At 45.1% G+C, this 17,806-nt stretch overlaps 1 protein-coding gene across 1 annotated transcript in view; it reads right to left on the bottom strand.

The window, feature by feature from the left end:
* Positions 1-17,806, bottom strand: part of DGAT1 (diacylglycerol O-acyltransferase 1) — a 42,487-nt gene that overhangs the window by 10,620 nt on the left and 14,061 nt on the right. The window contains exons 2-10 of the mRNA XM_061573464.1: positions 14,824-14,911; positions 14,271-14,311; positions 11,163-11,248; positions 8,072-8,124; positions 6,675-6,780; positions 3,832-3,966; positions 3,146-3,223; positions 1,030-1,133; positions 523-561 (exon numbers count right to left, since the gene is read on the bottom strand). Coding sequence (XP_061429448.1) covers positions 523-561; positions 1,030-1,133; positions 3,146-3,223; positions 3,832-3,966; positions 6,675-6,780; positions 8,072-8,124; positions 11,163-11,248; positions 14,271-14,311; positions 14,824-14,911 — 730 coding nt within the window. The remainder of the gene's footprint in view (positions 1-522; positions 562-1,029; positions 1,134-3,145; positions 3,224-3,831; positions 3,967-6,674; positions 6,781-8,071; positions 8,125-11,162; positions 11,249-14,270; positions 14,312-14,823; positions 14,912-17,806) is intronic.

The following is a 17,806-nucleotide window of genomic DNA, read 5'->3' as shown; positions in this document are numbered from 1 at the left end:
AACCACAAACTCAGTGGGTGGGCAGGCAGGTCGGTGGATGGGTATGAGTTGTAGCCAAGAGTGAATTACGATGCCTTGCTCATGCTGATGTCATATTGAAAACAAGAAAATCAATAGCTCTGCCAAAATCAGTGACAAGAATTTTCTCAACTGCTTGAGTGTCTTCGTGTTTGTGCCTCCGTGTATCTCTATATGTCTCCGTGCACTTCCGTGTTTGTGACTGTATTCGTGTATATATCTCCCTGTGTCTGTGCCTCTGCATTTGTGTATCGGTGTCTGTGTGTGAGCATAACCATATCTGTGCTTGTAGGTATCTGCGGGTCTCTGTGTATTTGTGTCTCCATGTCTTTGTGTCTCTGTGTCTCTGTGTGTCTGTGTGTCTGTGTGTCTGTGTGTCTGTGTGTCTCTGCATGTCTCCACGTCTGTGTGAATATATTCAGGTCTGTGTGTTTCCGTATCGTATCCATATTGCAGTGAGGCATGAGTGTCATCACTACCACCCAGGTTAACCACAGATTATACCTGTTGGATGAATCCCAGCATGAGCTGCATGAGAAACAGCTGTGGATCAGAACATACACATAATTAGCACCCAATGTGTAAAGAGTATACATTTGTGCAAACAGCATATGCGAGTAAATTTTTATTTTCTGCATTTAACGCCCATCTTTATTATTCTTATTAACAACAGCAGTGGTCTTCAGCATTTGATAGTGAACAAAACATCAATGCCCCAGAAGAACATTTTCAATCAGAGCCTAGCTATGACGTATGGATCAGAAACACGGACACCGACAAAGGCACCGGAACAAGAGCTGAAAAGTGCAAAGAAGCACGGACAGATGCAGGCTGGGAAGTAGACCAAGAGACAAAACGAGAAACACGTGGATCAGAGACCTCAGAGAGACTGATGAACAAGGAAGAAACATTCGCCTCTCCTGGGTAAACAAGTATAATCATAATAATGATGCATGACAAAATTGCTGCTGCTGCAATGAGTGAGCGCGCGCAGTGCTGCTCTGCCCTCACCATCTCAAATATCCTGCGCAGCAGAAAGCGCTTGCGAATACGCGACGTGCGAGGGAAGTTGAGCTCGTAGCAGAGCGTCGGTGCAAATACAAAGTAGTAGAGGTCTGCAAGCAACAAGAGAACATAGGGTGCGCGACACACGGTAAGCACACGGTGTGTATTAGTCACACTGTGTATTAGCTGTCACTGTGTATTAGCTATAGGATATATTAGCCATAGGATGTATTAGCTGTAGTGTGTATTAGTTAAACGGTGTATATTCTATACAGTGTATTACATAGATGGTGAGTTAGCTATAGAGTGTGTATTAGCTGTATGTGTGATCGCTATATGGTGTTAGCTATACACAGTCTCTAACTTACAAACATCCAAACTTAAAATGAACCTCCATAAGATATCATTTTTTAACCATCCAACTTGTCAATCGAACCACAGAACTATTTTGTTCGGTGGAGCGATCCTCCGCGAGATGTAATAAGTCCCAGAATCCCGCTGGGAGTGAGTGTGCACACACGTGTGAGTGTATGTGCGCACATGTGTGTATGTGTGCTAGTGCGCGTGCCCCCATGTGTGTGCATTTGTGATTGTGTAGTGGTTAGTACGCTGCGCTCCGAACCCAGCAACCCAGATTCAATTCTCCTGCATGGTCGATAGCAGTGATAACTAGGGAGACAAAGGCGGCTCGGTGTGGTGCTGGCCACCCACCCCCTCGTGTGCCATGCCAACCTGAATACATGCTCGCCAACAGCACTTGCTCCTACAGTCTGTTAAAGGCTATTCGGAGGCTCTTTGTCTTTGTGTGCGCGAAAGTGAGCATGTGCCACTGTGTGTGGTACAGTAGGGGGCAAAAGTGGTGCATCGGCCAGTCATCTCAGTTCGTCGACCCGCGGCACCCGGGTCTGCCCTGTGACCTCCTGCCAGCGGGCGTTCGACACTTCACGTGGCTTCAATGTGCACATAGCCTGGCACAAGCGCCGTGGTGACGTCACCGCCACTTAGTGGTGAATGACGGTTGTTGTTGTGTGTGGGCACAATCGTGGGGACTCATTACACCTCTTCCGACAAGCAAGCCAGCATCAGGACTCAAGATAAGAGATAATAAAACAGATTCATTTTTCTTTTCATGTTACTTTATTTAGTTTTATTTACTACTAGCTTTACTACCCGGCTTCGCCCGGGACTTGGATTCACAATGCCCGGCCGCCTTTGTCTCCCCAGTGGCGATGTTCGCACACCACACCAGTTACTCGTTTGGGGCCGAGTGGACCTAGGGGAGGCCCAGGACCGGTTAAAATAATCGTCACCGGTGGTGGCCGTAAGCAGGAATCGAACTCGGGTCGCCGGGTTCGTAGCGCAGCGCGCTAACCACTCCACTACAACGCGTTACGCTTCCACATGCGCGGGTCACGTGACAGATTTGACGTCACAGCTCACTTGCCGTGCAAAAGATATATGCATTAATGAGCTCCCCCTCCCCCCCAAAACGAAAATAAGTATTTTAATAGCCTTTTATATATATGGAAATACAGTATTTTTGAAAGTATTACATGCCAATGTACAATATTTATTCTTACGAGTTTAACAATGCTTCCCTTTTTTGTTGAACTGCGACACATTTTATAACACTAACCGTATGTACAATTAAATACAAGTAAATACGGTACATTAGTGAATTCTGAGATACGAACCAGTCGATTTACGAACGGGTCTTGGGAACGAGACCCATTTGTAAGTCGAGGACTGACCGTAGAGTTGAGCGACTGGACATTTGTGAAAAAGAGCTTCATAGCTCATCGGATTACTCCAGTATGAATTTAAGATTCAGATTCTGAGCTATACAGTGTGTATTAGCTATGCTATGTGTTAGCTACGCTGTGTGTTAGCTACGCTACGTGTTAGCGATGTAGTATTAGCTACGCTATGTGTTAGCTACGTTGTGTATTGGCTATATGGTTTGTATTAGCGATGTAGTATTAGCTATACGGTGTTAGCTACGCTGTGTGTTGGCTATATGGTTTGTATTAGCGATGTAGTATTAGCTATGCTATGTGTTAGCTACGCTGTGGATGTGTATTCATGGGTAGTGCTGTGATGCCAGCTGTGTGTGAAGCCTCACCTCTATAGTTCAGGTTGTCAGGGTAATGCACGACTGCCACCTGTTTGGCTTCTCCGTTCACCTTGCCAACTGAAGATGCTGCGGGGGCACAAACACCATGGTACAACGGGACACCGGGTGTTATTGTGATTACCGTGATTACGTTTAATTTTCCAAATGTCACCCACACTTAGTCTCAATACACTATTTCAGCAAGATCCTGTCTAGTTTTGGTAGTCGACGTTTCTATGTGAGATCCCAAATGGAGTAACTAGCAGGTGATTTCACCGTACGGTAAGACCTGGACATACGCGAGGGTTAGGCTCTTGAAAATCTCCGACAAAATATAAATTGCAAATGTAGATACTGGGCATATGTCCCCATGTACGACCCAATTTAGAGGAAAAATGTAAATGGTTAACATTAATCCTATACTGTACACATAAATAACATCCCCTTGTTCTGCGTGGGTTTCCTCCAGGTTCTCGGGTTTCCTCCCATAGGTGAAGAAACATGAAGTGTAACTGGTATTGGCCAAATGCTGAGAAACTGCATGCAAATGACTCACATGGGATTACACGTTAAAGTTGCAAAAAACAGGACCCTCCTGTAAAATAATCTTGAGACTCAGCGACGTTTTGGGTAAACAAGCGTCGTGCCAGTAGGAGTGAGGGCGAGGGTGTCGGCGTGGCGGAGAGCGTGCGTACTGGAGAGGGAACGCGCGATGCGGCGCCCTGCGCCAGGTTTGCCACGCTGCTCGCGGCACCAGCGGTTGACGTCGGCGTACGAGTAGAGCTTTAGGAAGAGCACCGTGTAGACGAACAGCATGATGGCGGAGCAGACTGCGAGCAACAGGGGGTTTGACCAATCCACCAGATGTGATCAATTGCATACCAACTGTGATGTGAAGAACCGACATTGCAGAGCTCCCACTTTTGACAGAACCATTACTTCTGAACATCACGTGTCAACACGCAGCCTTAAATTACTGCCAAAATACACACTCGGCTGCCATCAAATCATACTCAACACTCGGCCTGGAGCGAATCGCCCCCTCTATGTTTAGATAGACTGTGAAGATGTGTTGACAAAAAAATGACGTTCTAACATTGTGGTGGACGTCTGTCAAGGAGATAGAGCGTGGAGTATTACATTGCAGACCTTCATTCCAATAAGCACTTTTGAAATGCCACAACATCTCGGTCACTTTCATATACAAGGGGGCAGAAGTATTTTACGGTAATTAACGGAGGTCAGACGTGCCAACTGGTGAAGTAACATCAACGGTGTGTGGAGTCAGGCCAGAAGTCAGGAACAGATCTAAGGTAGTGGGCCAGTCCAAGACGGAGTCTGGTAAGCGAATACCAGTGCTACAGAGATCTCAAGATCATCGCAGTCTGAAACACAGATTCTATCTCTGGTGAAAACACAAACTCCACTTTTCAACCGGAGAGCGTGAAAGAGGCTGTGAGCTGGGAATATTGAATGTGTGCGAGGTCAGCTGACGGTGAGATCTGAGTTTCTGTTCAGAGCAAGAGGTGGGATTTGGTTGTTTCAAAGTGATGATGAATGCCATGTGATGTTACTGTTCATATCCGGGACATTACAGAAATGAACACTGAAAACACTTATGAAAGCGGCAGCTTTCCAATTAGCACATTTGGCTACGTACGATGCGAATGAAGTTCAACATACATACATGCATACAGATAAAAACAAGATTAATCAGGAAAAAAACATTTCACTATAGCTATTTGTTCAAGTAGAGTCAGCGTCTATTGCCAAATCTGGCAAGAACGACGGGGTAGCTACCGTGCTCAGATGGTGACGCAATGAGATGAGCCCATTGCAGGCGTTATGTAGAATGTTGCTTTGCTAGATTATGGGGAACGAAGACAACTTGGCCCTGCCCTCATCAAAGCAGCGGCTGATCATGGTTAACGATGAATACAGAGGTTGACAATTATTTTTGCAAATTCGAAGCATTACATCAGAACAAAAGTCACTTGTTTTTTAAATGGTTCCACGTGACCACGTAAGACACTGCATTAATTATCGTCATGCTGCGATGTTTACGCAAAAAAATATATACCGCAATATGATAATAAACGTAGTGAACAGACCCAAACATGTGCTAACGATGTCGTCAATCCTCGTGACCCCAGAGCATGTCTTTAACGATGAAAGTATGATTTTCTGCTCTTAGATTGCCAGTTGTAAAGTTTTTTTATTTATATGTTGAGTAAATGGATAAATGACAAGCAAAACATTGACTAAAGATCAATGAAGAGTGCTCTTGCGTAAATGCTCTGGACAAAGTCCAGGTGGCTTTACGGTAGTTTTGAGATATTAACGTGTTTACACATGATTCCCTGAAATAGCAGAACCCATCGGTGCTCTACTTCACTGGATCCACTTCACAACCTCAGCAGTTTGATTTGCAAAATTCAGCATCTTCATGTCATCTCAATAGTTCCCACATCTGTTTACTATGAATACACTGGCCCCCATCATGGCAATACGGAGTTTCCACCACAGTGTCAGGGTCCCCAATGGAGATGGGTCCTGCCTAGCTCCATTGATTTATTTTAACAATGAAGAAACCTCTCGAACTGACCTTGAACATACTTTATATGCAATAACTATGCAGCAAGTGCTGTCAGAGCCACAAGAGTGAGCTCGAGAGTTTATTTTACAAACTGCTAAGCGGATGTGTGCGCAGGGGCGAGGTTGGGTGGTGTGGAAAGTGAGTGTGCAACACGACTGAGCCGAGGGGGCTTGGGCTATGTGCTCTGACGCATGTTGCTAGGGATGGAAAGATGCATTGGTTCACCAATTTATATTCAAGTGAAAATAATTCAACTTTAAAAAACAACTATTTGCCATCTCCAGTTCTTAAAGACGAAGAAAGAAAAAAGCAAAGGAATTCCCGTGGGGCCACTCTTGGAGCCGGTGTGCTGATCTGTAAGTCAGTCAAAAATTTAGCCACGCAACGTTCAGAATAACAGCAATAATGACGTCCCACATTCTGGTCAGTTGAAAATAATAAACCATCTTCTCTGATTTGTATAAAATGTATTTCTTGGGTGAGGTAAAATTTGGTGATGAAGGTTTGTGTGCATGTCCCTGTGTGTATGTGTCCTCGTGTGTGCGCACGCATCACTGCGTGTGTGCGCGTCTCCATGTGTCCCCTTGTGTATGTGTGTGGATATCCCGATGCGTGTGCGTGTCCCCGTATGCATTTGTGGGGAGCAGTATGTTTATGGTTAGCTCACTGTGCTACGAATCCCAGGACGTCAGTTAAATTCCTCCACAAGCAACATTGGTGACAAATACCTAAACTGGAACCGGTCCTGGGCCTCCCCTAGGTCAACTGGGCCTTAAATTAGTACCCGACATGGTGTGTGAACATAAGCATTGTAATGTTGGCTACCCTCCTCCTCGCTCGCTATACCGGCATTCATAGGTGCTCACAAACAGCACCTGCCCCAAGCCTGTGTGGGCTACACAGGGGGTCTGTTTATTTGTGTGTTTGGATGCGAGCACGTACTGGGATTCATAGACGAGACGAGGAGCGTGACGACCACAGGCAGCGTTAGCTCTGTTAGCAGGTTCAGCCAGTGCAGCCATTGGCCCGGCCGCTCTCCCAGAATTCCCTGCAGGCAGAGACACACACGGTAGCTTCTTCCACCTGCACAAAGCAGCGTGAAAATTGAGCGCGGTATTCAAGTCTTGGCTCTGACTCGAACGCAGGTCAGCTCAGGCATCAGCCGCTTGGTTGCTTTCAAAGATGCACAAATGGTTCAGCCATGGCTTGGCTGAGGCTCAACTCAATCAAATCCTGAACTGAATGTGGCTAAGACGATGGTCAGAGCTGGCCCAAGTGAAGCGTGGCTATGAGCTGACTCTCAGAGCCAAGCCGGAGCAGAGTTGTGACAAAGTATACGGCCCCGAGGCTACGTAATACAGTCAAACCTCAATATAATGTTGTTCAATGGATGGTGATGGTGCAAATGAAGATGATACCAAGGATGTATTTATGACACTACTTTATACTACACTGCAATAGGCTACACCACCACACTGCAGTACCATGCACGACACCACTACACTGAAATGCAGTACACTACACGGCAGCACTGTATGCTACATCGCTATACTGTAGTACAGTACACAGCATGGCTACACCGGACCTCAGCTTGTGGATAACATTCACGATCTAGGACCCCGTGCAATGCTAACTTATTAACCGCACTCATCACGAGTAACAGTGGTGGATGAGAGGAGCTGTAATCGTGGATAACAGGGTGTAAGGTTCTTCTAATCTGTAGCTTGGATTTTACATGACAAGTGCCTGTGGCGTTATAGCAGATGAGAGGAGTGTCACTGCATCCGTGTTTCTTGTGTAACACGGGCCTTAACACCGCTAAACAAAACTCACATGTGGGTCTGCTACCAAAGTTATTAATGAACGTAATATAGATAGTTTTCTCACGTTGCACACGCGCCAACGCGGAGAGTGAGAAAAAAGTGTTCACGCGAAGCACACTAAAGTGGCAGGGTGATAACGGAGTAGTAACGCTCGTGCCTCACAGCAAGAGGTCCTCAAAGTTCGATTCCCGACTCGCGTGCCTTTTTGTGTGGAGTCTGTATGTTTCTCCCCCTGTTCTGCATGGGTTTCCTCCAGGGTCTCCAGTTTCCAAACAAAATAGCTTAAACAATCATATTATATAACTGCTATTGGCCATTGGCTAAAAATTCCTTGCAAATTACTCAGTTGGGACTGCACACATAAGCACCATCGTCCCCTACTGCGAAAACATGGTAGGGCCCTCCTTAAAAAGAGTCTTGAGACTCACGGAGGCTTTCCTGGGTAACCAAGTACAATACTAAATAGCACTCAAAACACAAACCTGCCAGTGATTTCCCAACTAAAGCTGCACGTACCGATGCAAGAAGCTTCTCGATGAAGAAACCGGCCATAATGAACAGATTAGACACTGCAAAGACACAAAACAGACCCGATTTAGCAAGCTCTCTGATGAGCAGACATGTGGTGAAGTCAAGCATGGGAATTTGGGGCTGTGACATGGCCTAAAGAGTGCGCGTTTGCTGCATGTTACAGAGGTTCACATTTGAATCTGGCAGGCCGCCCTGGATACTACCGCAGGCATATAATCGCATAACAGGTGTCGTCTGCTTCAAAGTGTATGCTAACGATCCTCTGATGTGATTTGAAAAGAGATGGCCATTGTGTGTCGATGCCAGTCCAAATAAAAAAAATTACAATGATTTATGCAGTTCGGATTACACGCAACATTGCTCTCTGATCGTGAAACTATTGCAGACTTTGTCTGTGAAACATATCACTTGAATGACATTCTTGCACGATAAGCACGGAAAAAAACAAATGTGTATTACGATTGCACTTGTTTACCCAATATATTGTCAATTCCAGTGATTGGACTGTGGTCTGAAAGTCACCGTAAACGTTAACACAATCAGCTAAGATCACGTTTACGGTGACTTTCAGACCACAGTCCACTCACTGGCATTGACTATATATCCTTTGTATTCTCCGCAAGGAATGGAGTCTTTGCTCCGCTGCAAGTCTCCTTTCACCACTCTCCCATTGACATATTTCGTTGCTTCCTCTTAGTACCTTGCACGCGACGGTCAATGGTATAGTATATAGTAGATTGTATAATCATAAATAGTATAAAAGTGTAATGTTTAATAAAATGTATAAGGTAATATATAGTATCGTAATTGTATAGTGAATATACAGCAGTGTGGTATACAGTAGGGTGGGTAGAATAATACATAGTGTAATATTACAATGTATAGTCTAAGGTATAGGGTGGTGTATAGTTATGCAGTATATAATTTAATGTTGGGTTTGTCTATGGCAGTATATAGTACGGGGTAGACCCGTGTGATGTAAGAGAAAAAAGTTTGGCTGGAGGCATATTATATTTTTTGCGACATACAATTGTAATGTATGACTTACTGTTAGTAGCTCAGCTTATTGGAGAGTATATTTAGTATATTGATGATACTGATGTAGTTTATATTTTAGTTTTTTTTACGTGGTGGTTTGGCTGCTGCAGCTCCTTACTATTAAAATTCCTTCCCTTTATTACTGCTAACCCTACCTCCTCCCTTTGTTGCTGCTAATCCTACATAATGCACGGGCATATGACTTTGAGACCCCCCCCCCCCCCTCCTACGCATTCCACAAGTAGTGACTAATCCCATATCTGCATTTTCCATAAATATGCTAAATGCCTCTGTTGATATGCAAATTCCTTTGTCAAGGCGCCCTTCCTCCCCTAACCCAGCTTAAATATACGCTGCCAAGCTTGGTGGTGTTCATTCAGACGCTCTCTTTCCAACAGACCAGTTCTTCACCTGAGGACGGCTGCTTGCGTCGTGGCCGAAACGTCGTGAGAATTGTATTTTATAATGTTTTATTTGTATTATTTTATTATTTCCCTTCTACGTGACTTTACCATAAGAACCAAGAAGATGAATCCCTGCAGTCACGAAAGCTTTAAATCGAAAAGCTTATGTACTATTACTGTACAGCAGGTGGGGGGGATAGTGGAGGGGGGGGGGGTAGGAGTGGCCCAGCCCCAGCCTGCCAAGGTGCTACCTCAGCCAGCTGGGCAATCTAGGCGAGGCCGGGGGCTCTATACGGGACTAGGCGTCAATATATACTAATGTAGTGATATTGCGGGATGTCACTGTGTAATGCTGGCTCTAGAGAGGCACGGCGTGCGGTGTATTGACATCGCGGACATCACTAGGATGTGGGTGCAAAACCGGCCCAAGAGGGGCTCGGTGAGCGCTGATCGATTGCGCTGGATGGCACCACGCTTTCGTGCAGTGCCGGCCCCTACAGGATAGGGTGTGGGAGTACCGGCCATGGAAATGGGGTTACTAAGGGCCGTGGCACTCTGGTTGACCCCAGAGGACACGTGACCGGTTAAGTCTACAAAGGGGCCCCAAGTGGGGGCTCGGGGTGGTCACGTGGTCGAGGTCGAGATCCTGCTCGAGGATTCTGGAAGGTGGGCGTGGCCAAGGGCGGAGCCAGCCACGCCACAGAGACTATAAGCCAGGTCCCCCGGAGGGACCGGCATTGTTCATCCTGAAGAAACTTTCGTCTACGTTCTACCGAGTCTCCAACACGTGGACCTGGACCCAAGCTGTGGTCCGGTCCGTTGTCGCTAGTTACGGTGTAATTAGTGTAGTTAGCCTGGTGGTCACCACCATAGGTTGTTATTCTGTTAAGGGGCAGTTACCCCGTGTGTTGGTGTTAATACATGTGTTGCCTCCAAAAGTACGTATGAGACTCGGTTGAACTCACTACACTATTATAGAGTCAGTATATACAACTATGGAGTGGGTAGATACTACTGTAGAGTAGGTAGATACTACTGTAGAGTAGGTAGATCCTTCTTCTTGGTTCTTTCGGTAAAGTCACGTAGAATGGAAATAATAAAATAATAAAAATAAAACATAATAAAATAATTCTCACGGAGACAGAGTCGATGTGTGTGTGTGTGTTGATGTGTGTGTCAATGTGTGTGTGTCGATGTGTGTGTGTGGGTCGATGTGTATGTAAGTCTATGTGTGTGTGCATCAATGCATGTGTGTAAGTCCATGTGTGTGTGTGTAAGTCGATGTCTGTGTGTGTAAGTCCATGTGTGTGTGTGTGTGTAGGTCGACGTGTGTGTGAGTCTATGTATGTGTGCGAGTCGATGTATGTGTGTAAGTCAATGTGTGTGTGCAAGTCCATGTGTTTGTGTGTAAGTCGATGTCCGTGTGTGTGAGTCCATATGTGTGTGTGTGTGTAAGTTGATGTGTGTGTGTGTCTTTTTCACCCGGCCAACGCCGGGTACTTCCCACTCGTATCCAATAAGCGGTGAATGCGCTCCCGCTAGGCCACGTCACAGGAAATAAAATGACTCTAAATATAAGAGCACGCACTGATGACGACCGGACAGTGTGGCACCGAGTGGGTGGTAGCGCTTACCGATGACCAGGCAAGTGGCAGGCCAGCTGTACGGATCACTCAGAAACAGCGAAACGATCTGAATTGGGTCAACGAGTATTCCATATCTGTGCACACACACACGCACAAACACGTGCATTTATGCTGGGAAAGTACACCTTTTAACGCAGGCATGATACCAGGCAGTGGCCTCGTCAATAATGCTTGGGTTCAGATGCCAACTGCCACCGATAGGCTGGCCAAGGGCCAGAGTACAGAAAGTTCTTGAAAAATTTGTCATAAGTCTGGCAGGCTGCAATTGTAGTAAGATCTGAAATGTCATAAGAGAGACCGGATCAAAATTCGAAGGAAATTTAGCGGTGTGCTCATGAGATAGCAATGCTGTAAATGGCTGTGGTTGCCAGGGGTGAGGTCATTGCTCTCACTGCATCAGCCAATCAGCATCCAAGCAGGCAACACCCATGCAACAAGGCCACCAAGAAATCATTGCTCTGTAATTCAGTCTGTGGCTGAGATAAGTAAATGTATGTTATGCATGTTGATTATGTTAGTTGTTAATGTTATGAATATGTATTTTGCCAATAATTATGTTATTAATTTTTAGTTAACTTTTTTTTAGGAGTTCTGACCACCCCTAAGATATATCCTAACTTACGTTGTTTGATTTCCTTAACTTTCTCATTCAAACAGAATCACGACAAGCTCTACCTTTAACCCAACTCACACTATTTTGAGAAATGCGCAAGTCGTTCTGTACTCAGGCCCCAAGTATTAAACCTGAGCGCTTGGGACATCAGCACAGGATACGGCCTACCCACAATGCCACTGTCCTATACACAAATTACGGGGCTGGCAGTCAACTCAACAACTATAATTTCCCGTGAAAACTCCAAATATCACATATACACACATGCACAAGAACAATGATGCTGTCTCTTAGTGATGTGTGCAATTTCCAAATTTAAATGCTCATCATGCTCCATATTCCATACCGCTGCCTAAACATCATTAATTATTGTCCTCTCTTAAGCCAGATAAGAACCGTTAGTAAGCTGGGAAGTCCAATGTTACATATGTTCTGCTGATGAAAACGAGTCTTGAGACTCAGAGGCTTTCCTGGGCATACAAGCGTTAATCAAATGTTTATAATAATAAAACAGTTGTAGGTAACTTGCACTACTAGCATGTGGGCCTTGACCCAAGCCCAGAGAATCCCCCTCTTGTAAATAACCTCGCACAATGGGCAGTGTCTACTTCACAGCAGGCAGCAGCGCTCCTGTAAGGCTCCACCACAAGTAACATGGGGGCAGACACGGGAATTCAATACCAACACGTAGGTGCAGTTGAGAGGGCAAAACTATTCATACTGATCGGGGCAGTGACAGCCCAGCCATAGCATGCTCGCCACTTGTTACAGAGATTCAGGATTCAAATCCAGCAAGTCGTCCTGGCTATTACTGCGGGTGTGTTAACCATAAAAAAACTACTACTAATAATAATGACGACAATTTAAATAGTGTCGTAACATGACAAGCCATCTTCTTGGTTCTTTCGGTAAAGTCACGTAGAAGGAAAATAATAAAAATAAAACATAATAAAATAATTCTCACGACGTTTCGGCCACAACGCAAGACTCTGCCTTCTCGACAGACATGTTCTCCACCTGAAGACGGCTGCTTGCGTTGTGGCGGAAACGTCGTGAAAATTATTTTATTATGTTTAATTTTTATTATTTTATTATTTTCCTTCTACGTGACTTTACCGAAAGAACCAAGAAGATGAATCCCTGCAGTCACGAAAGCTTTAAATGACAAGCCATGACAAGAGTGAAACCGGCAGGCTGCCCTGGTTATTACTGCAGGTGTAGTAACCAGGGCAGGTGTAGTATTGTAATGCTAAAGATCCTGTGATGACATTCGAAGTGAACAGGCCATTGTGTGCTGGCATCACGGTCCAAAATTGAACAATTACCCGCAAATTACTCAATTAAGCTAAAAACTAAATTATTTTTTTATTTTAACGAGCTTTACAGCTCTTTTTCACAAGTGACCTGACCACAAATGATAGCCAACATAGCAACATTGCCCCCTCCTGGTAGCAATCCAATGCCCGCTTGCATGTCAGGTACCAAGTCACCTTGTGTCCACATAGAAACAGCTGCCACTGGGGATGCCCTTTAAAAAATCGGTTGCGATGAGATGTAAACGCAAATGTGAAGTGTTCTGAGATGTCCCGGTGTAAAGGGCGCTCTGTCAAAAAAAAACATTACCATTACAGGTGTGTCTCACTTAACGAGGGTTCTATTTACGAGAAGTCGCTATAACGAGTTATTTGAATTTAGCCTAATTTGTTCACAAAATTAGTAAATGTTCACGTAACGAGCGGAGACGATCGATCAAATGCGTCCCGTGATGGCAGGGGGCGCACCACTGCCCGCAGTTGTTTGTTTATGAGTCTCCTGTGCTTATGATTCGGGAAGGAGTGGGTGACGGGTGGGGGCCTTGTGGTGTCAGTGTAATGGGTTGGTGGAGGGTGGGGTGGGTGTAGGGAGCGGTGGCGCAACGGATAGCACGCGGCGCTACGAATCCGGCTATTAGAGTTTTGTTCCCGCTCACGTCCAACACCAGTGACGATAATCTGAAATGTTCCTGGGTCTCCCCTAAGATCACCTTGACTCAAATAAGTAGCTGATGCAGAGTGTAACATGCCACTAGGGCAAAGGCCGGGCGTGGTACTGGCCACCCACCACTTTGTGTCATTCCAGCCTTCAAAGGTGCTCGCTAACAACACTTGGCCCAAAAGTCTGTTAAGACTACATGGGGGTTTATTTTTATTTGGTGGGAGGAGGAATGTGTGTATGTATGAGATGGAGAGAGTGAGATAGCATGAGAGGGCTGTGTGATTGAGTGGAGAGAAAATGTGTGTGCGAGTGATTTCAAATGTAGCTGTTTCACGTTAAAAGAGTTGGTCAAGAGTGCAAAATGTTGCGTCTGAAACGTATCTCAAATTTTAATATGGAAGTCAATGGGAAATGATGATCGTTTATCGAGTGTTCGCTTACCACTCCTTAAGTGAGACACACCTGTACTGTTATTATTATTACAGTTTTCCTGAGCTGAAAAGTCTTACTTCATGAGGTTCTCTAGGAAGAGACGGGCGTTTCCCAGCACCTGGGAGGGTGGGCACAGGGGGTTCTCGTGAGTCGCAAGCGGCTCAAGTGAGACATAACCGGAGAAGTTCTCACAACCTCAGAGAGACGTGAAAACAACACGCGCATAACAATAACAACAATAATATTGCAATCCTGCTACGACCAGAACATGCATGAGCAGTTAACAGGAATAATGCAGATAATGTTCATCATTTGGCCCAGATAAACTGTAATAAGAATTGCTTTGTTTATGATGGTTAATATTTAGTTTTAATCTTATTGGCACGTCATTAAATGACTGCACAGGTGACAATTAAGTTGTTTTGCTGTGTCAGGTGCTGGAGGTATCTTATCGACACAGATTTGATCATTACTTGGCCCAAACAAAAAATATATCGTAGGCTACGAGAACCTCCGCGTTAACAACGGGCCTTCTGAGACTTGAGCAGAAATCGCATGAGGGCCAAGCCACCATGCTGTCGCCCACATCACACATCTATAATCATCACACATGCACACACACGCCCATACCAGCATGATGACACACCAGTTGATGATGCCTCTATAGTTGCTGAAACCACTGGAGGAGCTCAGGAGTGAGTCCTGCACTCGGTGGCATCTACAGTGCAAGGTGAATGAAGAACACGGAAGGGGCAGAGGGTAGAGCGAGGTGGGAAAGAGATATTATCTCTGATCGTGTCCGCGAGCACAAGTCAGATCTGAAACACGGCAAAACTGATTCTTCCGCCGTTGCCGATCATTGCTACAACGCTGTGGGCTCTCTTGAAATTGTCTTTTCCGAGACCAAGGTGCTCTGCAAACCTCCTAGCTACCATCAAAGGTTTGTACACGAAGCCATCCAAATATACAAACACAGATATAATTTCAACCGTGATGATGGGTACAAACTTAGTAATCATTGGAAAGATGTTATTAACCATGCAAAAAATATTTAACTACACATATTTGGACCATCTTATTTGACAGGCACCATTCTTCAGTTACCGTATAGTTTCTTCTTCTTTTTTCACACACTGGTTTTCCTACTTTAAGTTTTACCATACATATTTGGCAAATCTAGAATTAATCCCAGCAACGTAACAAAAGTGCTGTTTCATCTACATAACAAAGGCTCAGTCCCATTACCAGCAGCCGCACCTTTACATCAGCCGCACCTTAACAACTCTTAGAACCTCCCAGTTCAACCATTCTACACAACAAAGACTCATTCCTGGCAGCGTTTTCAGCCGCACCACCTCTACATAACAAAAGGCTCAGTCCCATTTACACGCACCTTTACATCAGCCGCACCTAGTTTACACAACAAAGGCTCATTCCTAACAGCGTGTTTCAGCCGCACCGAACCTCACAAAAATATTCAAGGCCCACCTTGGCTCCTCCCACCCTCAACCAGTATATATACAAGGACTGTTTTCTTGGAATTTCTCTTAATTGATACAGCTACCGTGCTGTGACGGTTCCACCTGAAGACAGAAGCTTGTGTTGCCTCCGAAACGTCGTGATTTTTATTTTATTTTACTTTTATTAATTTAATTTTTTTATCTGTGACTTTACCGAAAAAACCAAAGAATATGAATCCTTGCAGTCACGAAAGCTTCAAATCTAGAATTATTATTATCATTGCCCTTGTTTACCCAGGAAACCTTCACCGAGTCTCAAGACTATTTCAGGAGAGTTCTGTAAAGTGTTTTCAGTCGGGGATGATGTTGCTATGTGTCATCAAAATTGAGTAATTTGCAGACTTTTCCAGCATTGCAATGTTTGGCAAATAACAGTTACATTGCATGTGTGGTCATTGGAAAGAAACTGGAGAACCTGGAGGAAACCCATGCAGAACAGAGGGAGAATATACCAACTCTACACAGAAAAGTGCCCGAGGCAGAAGCTGAACCCAGGCCCTTCTTGCCTTGAGGCACTACTGCCCATATGACAAGCTTTGTCTCCGGATCAATGCTGCTGTTCTGGCTTTAGGCAAGTCCACATCTTCAGGCAGCGCACTATTTATACGAGACCTCATAGGGCCGGCTATGTGCCAAGCGTGGCCCTCCTCTGCCACACAGCAATGGCAGACGTCACCACCCCCTTGCCAGCTATTGCCCACCCCATCAAAGGTGCAGACTTACTCTCCCCTTGACAACCGCAACGGTGTTTGTAGAGACCCTAAATATGCTGACCCATGCCCAGTAACCTCCAGCCAGCTGCCCCACCGCAGCCGCCACCCACCTCGTTCACTCCCACCCCTCTTGTGCAACCTCAACAGCTGTTGCCACTCGTGCATTCCCAGCCGCATTCCAGCATGGGCACCCACACACGCGGTGCTCGTGCAGGGTTCATCCACTCGCAGGGCAGGGTTCGTGTTTCTCGCGTCCGTGACTGCGGATGCGTCTGTCTGTATTCGTATCATTGCACACTGGTGCCGTTTTGTGTGCACATACAGCCACTAGCCACCAAACTGACAACACATTCCACCGACTACACAAGAGATATATGCAATGAGAAATGTATAAAAGTGATGGAGATGTAGAATAAGAGATGAGACACAAGAGACAGAGGTGAAGTGAATTGAAGAGAGACGCAGATGAGACAGAGGTATCAATATTAAGGAATAGTCAACGCAAGACAACGGTTTGAAAGATGTATCCAGATAAGACCAAAGAGAGTATAAGGGATGCATTTTGATGTGATAGAAGGAAGATGGAAGAGGATGCATCAGAACCAGATATTTAGGAGATACATTCAGATACAATAGAAAAGACTTGTAATATGCAACACTGCATGACACTACTACATTGCACCACCACGCAACAATGTGCCATGGAACGACACTGAGGCTGGGTGGCGCAGTGGTTAACGCCTGTGCCTCAGAAAAGAAGGACCTGGGTTTCATTCCCAACTCGGGCCCCTATCGGGGTGGAGTTTGAATGTTCTCCCCTTGTTTTGCATGGCTTTCCTCCGGGTTCTTCACTTTCTTCGCATAGGAAAAAAAGGTATAAAACAACAAGCTTATCAATGCACACACTTTTATTCGCATTCAAAAGTTAGAAATATTTGTTGACCCCGGAAAAAATTTTATGTGCTCAATAAAAGTGGGTGGCCTGCATAATGAAAATTCAACGTCTCAAAAGAAAGCCACCAACTTGTATGTGTGCATTGAACAGCTTGTTGTTTTATACCTAACTAGCGGAAGTACCCGGCTTTGCCCGGGTGAAAAATATATTTCTTAAAAACCTTACATATATATACACAGATACTAATGTATTGTCAAAGCCCGATGGGCTGTTTGTACATTTCTCCACCAACAAATATATAAGAGGCTTTCACAAGTCCAAAAAGTTGTAGAAAGTGTGGGGTAAATAGTTGATGTCAAAATGTTTCCGAAAATTGTGGTCTCCCCCCCCCCTCAAAAAATATCTTTACCCCTCGTAGGTATATATACTAACAACACCTTACATACAACAGAGGAAGTGGTATCTATTGACTCTGTAGTAGTATC

Source organism: Lethenteron reissneri, chromosome 52 (assembly GCF_015708825.2).
Source record: "Lethenteron reissneri isolate LAM-NWPU_2019-01 chromosome 52, ASM1570882v1, whole genome shotgun sequence".
NCBI classification, from domain to species: Eukaryota; Metazoa; Chordata; class Hyperoartia; order Petromyzontiformes; family Petromyzontidae; genus Lethenteron; species Lethenteron reissneri.
Note: the sequence above shows the minus strand (reverse complement) of the source record. Positions and strands in the feature narration are given on the sequence as shown.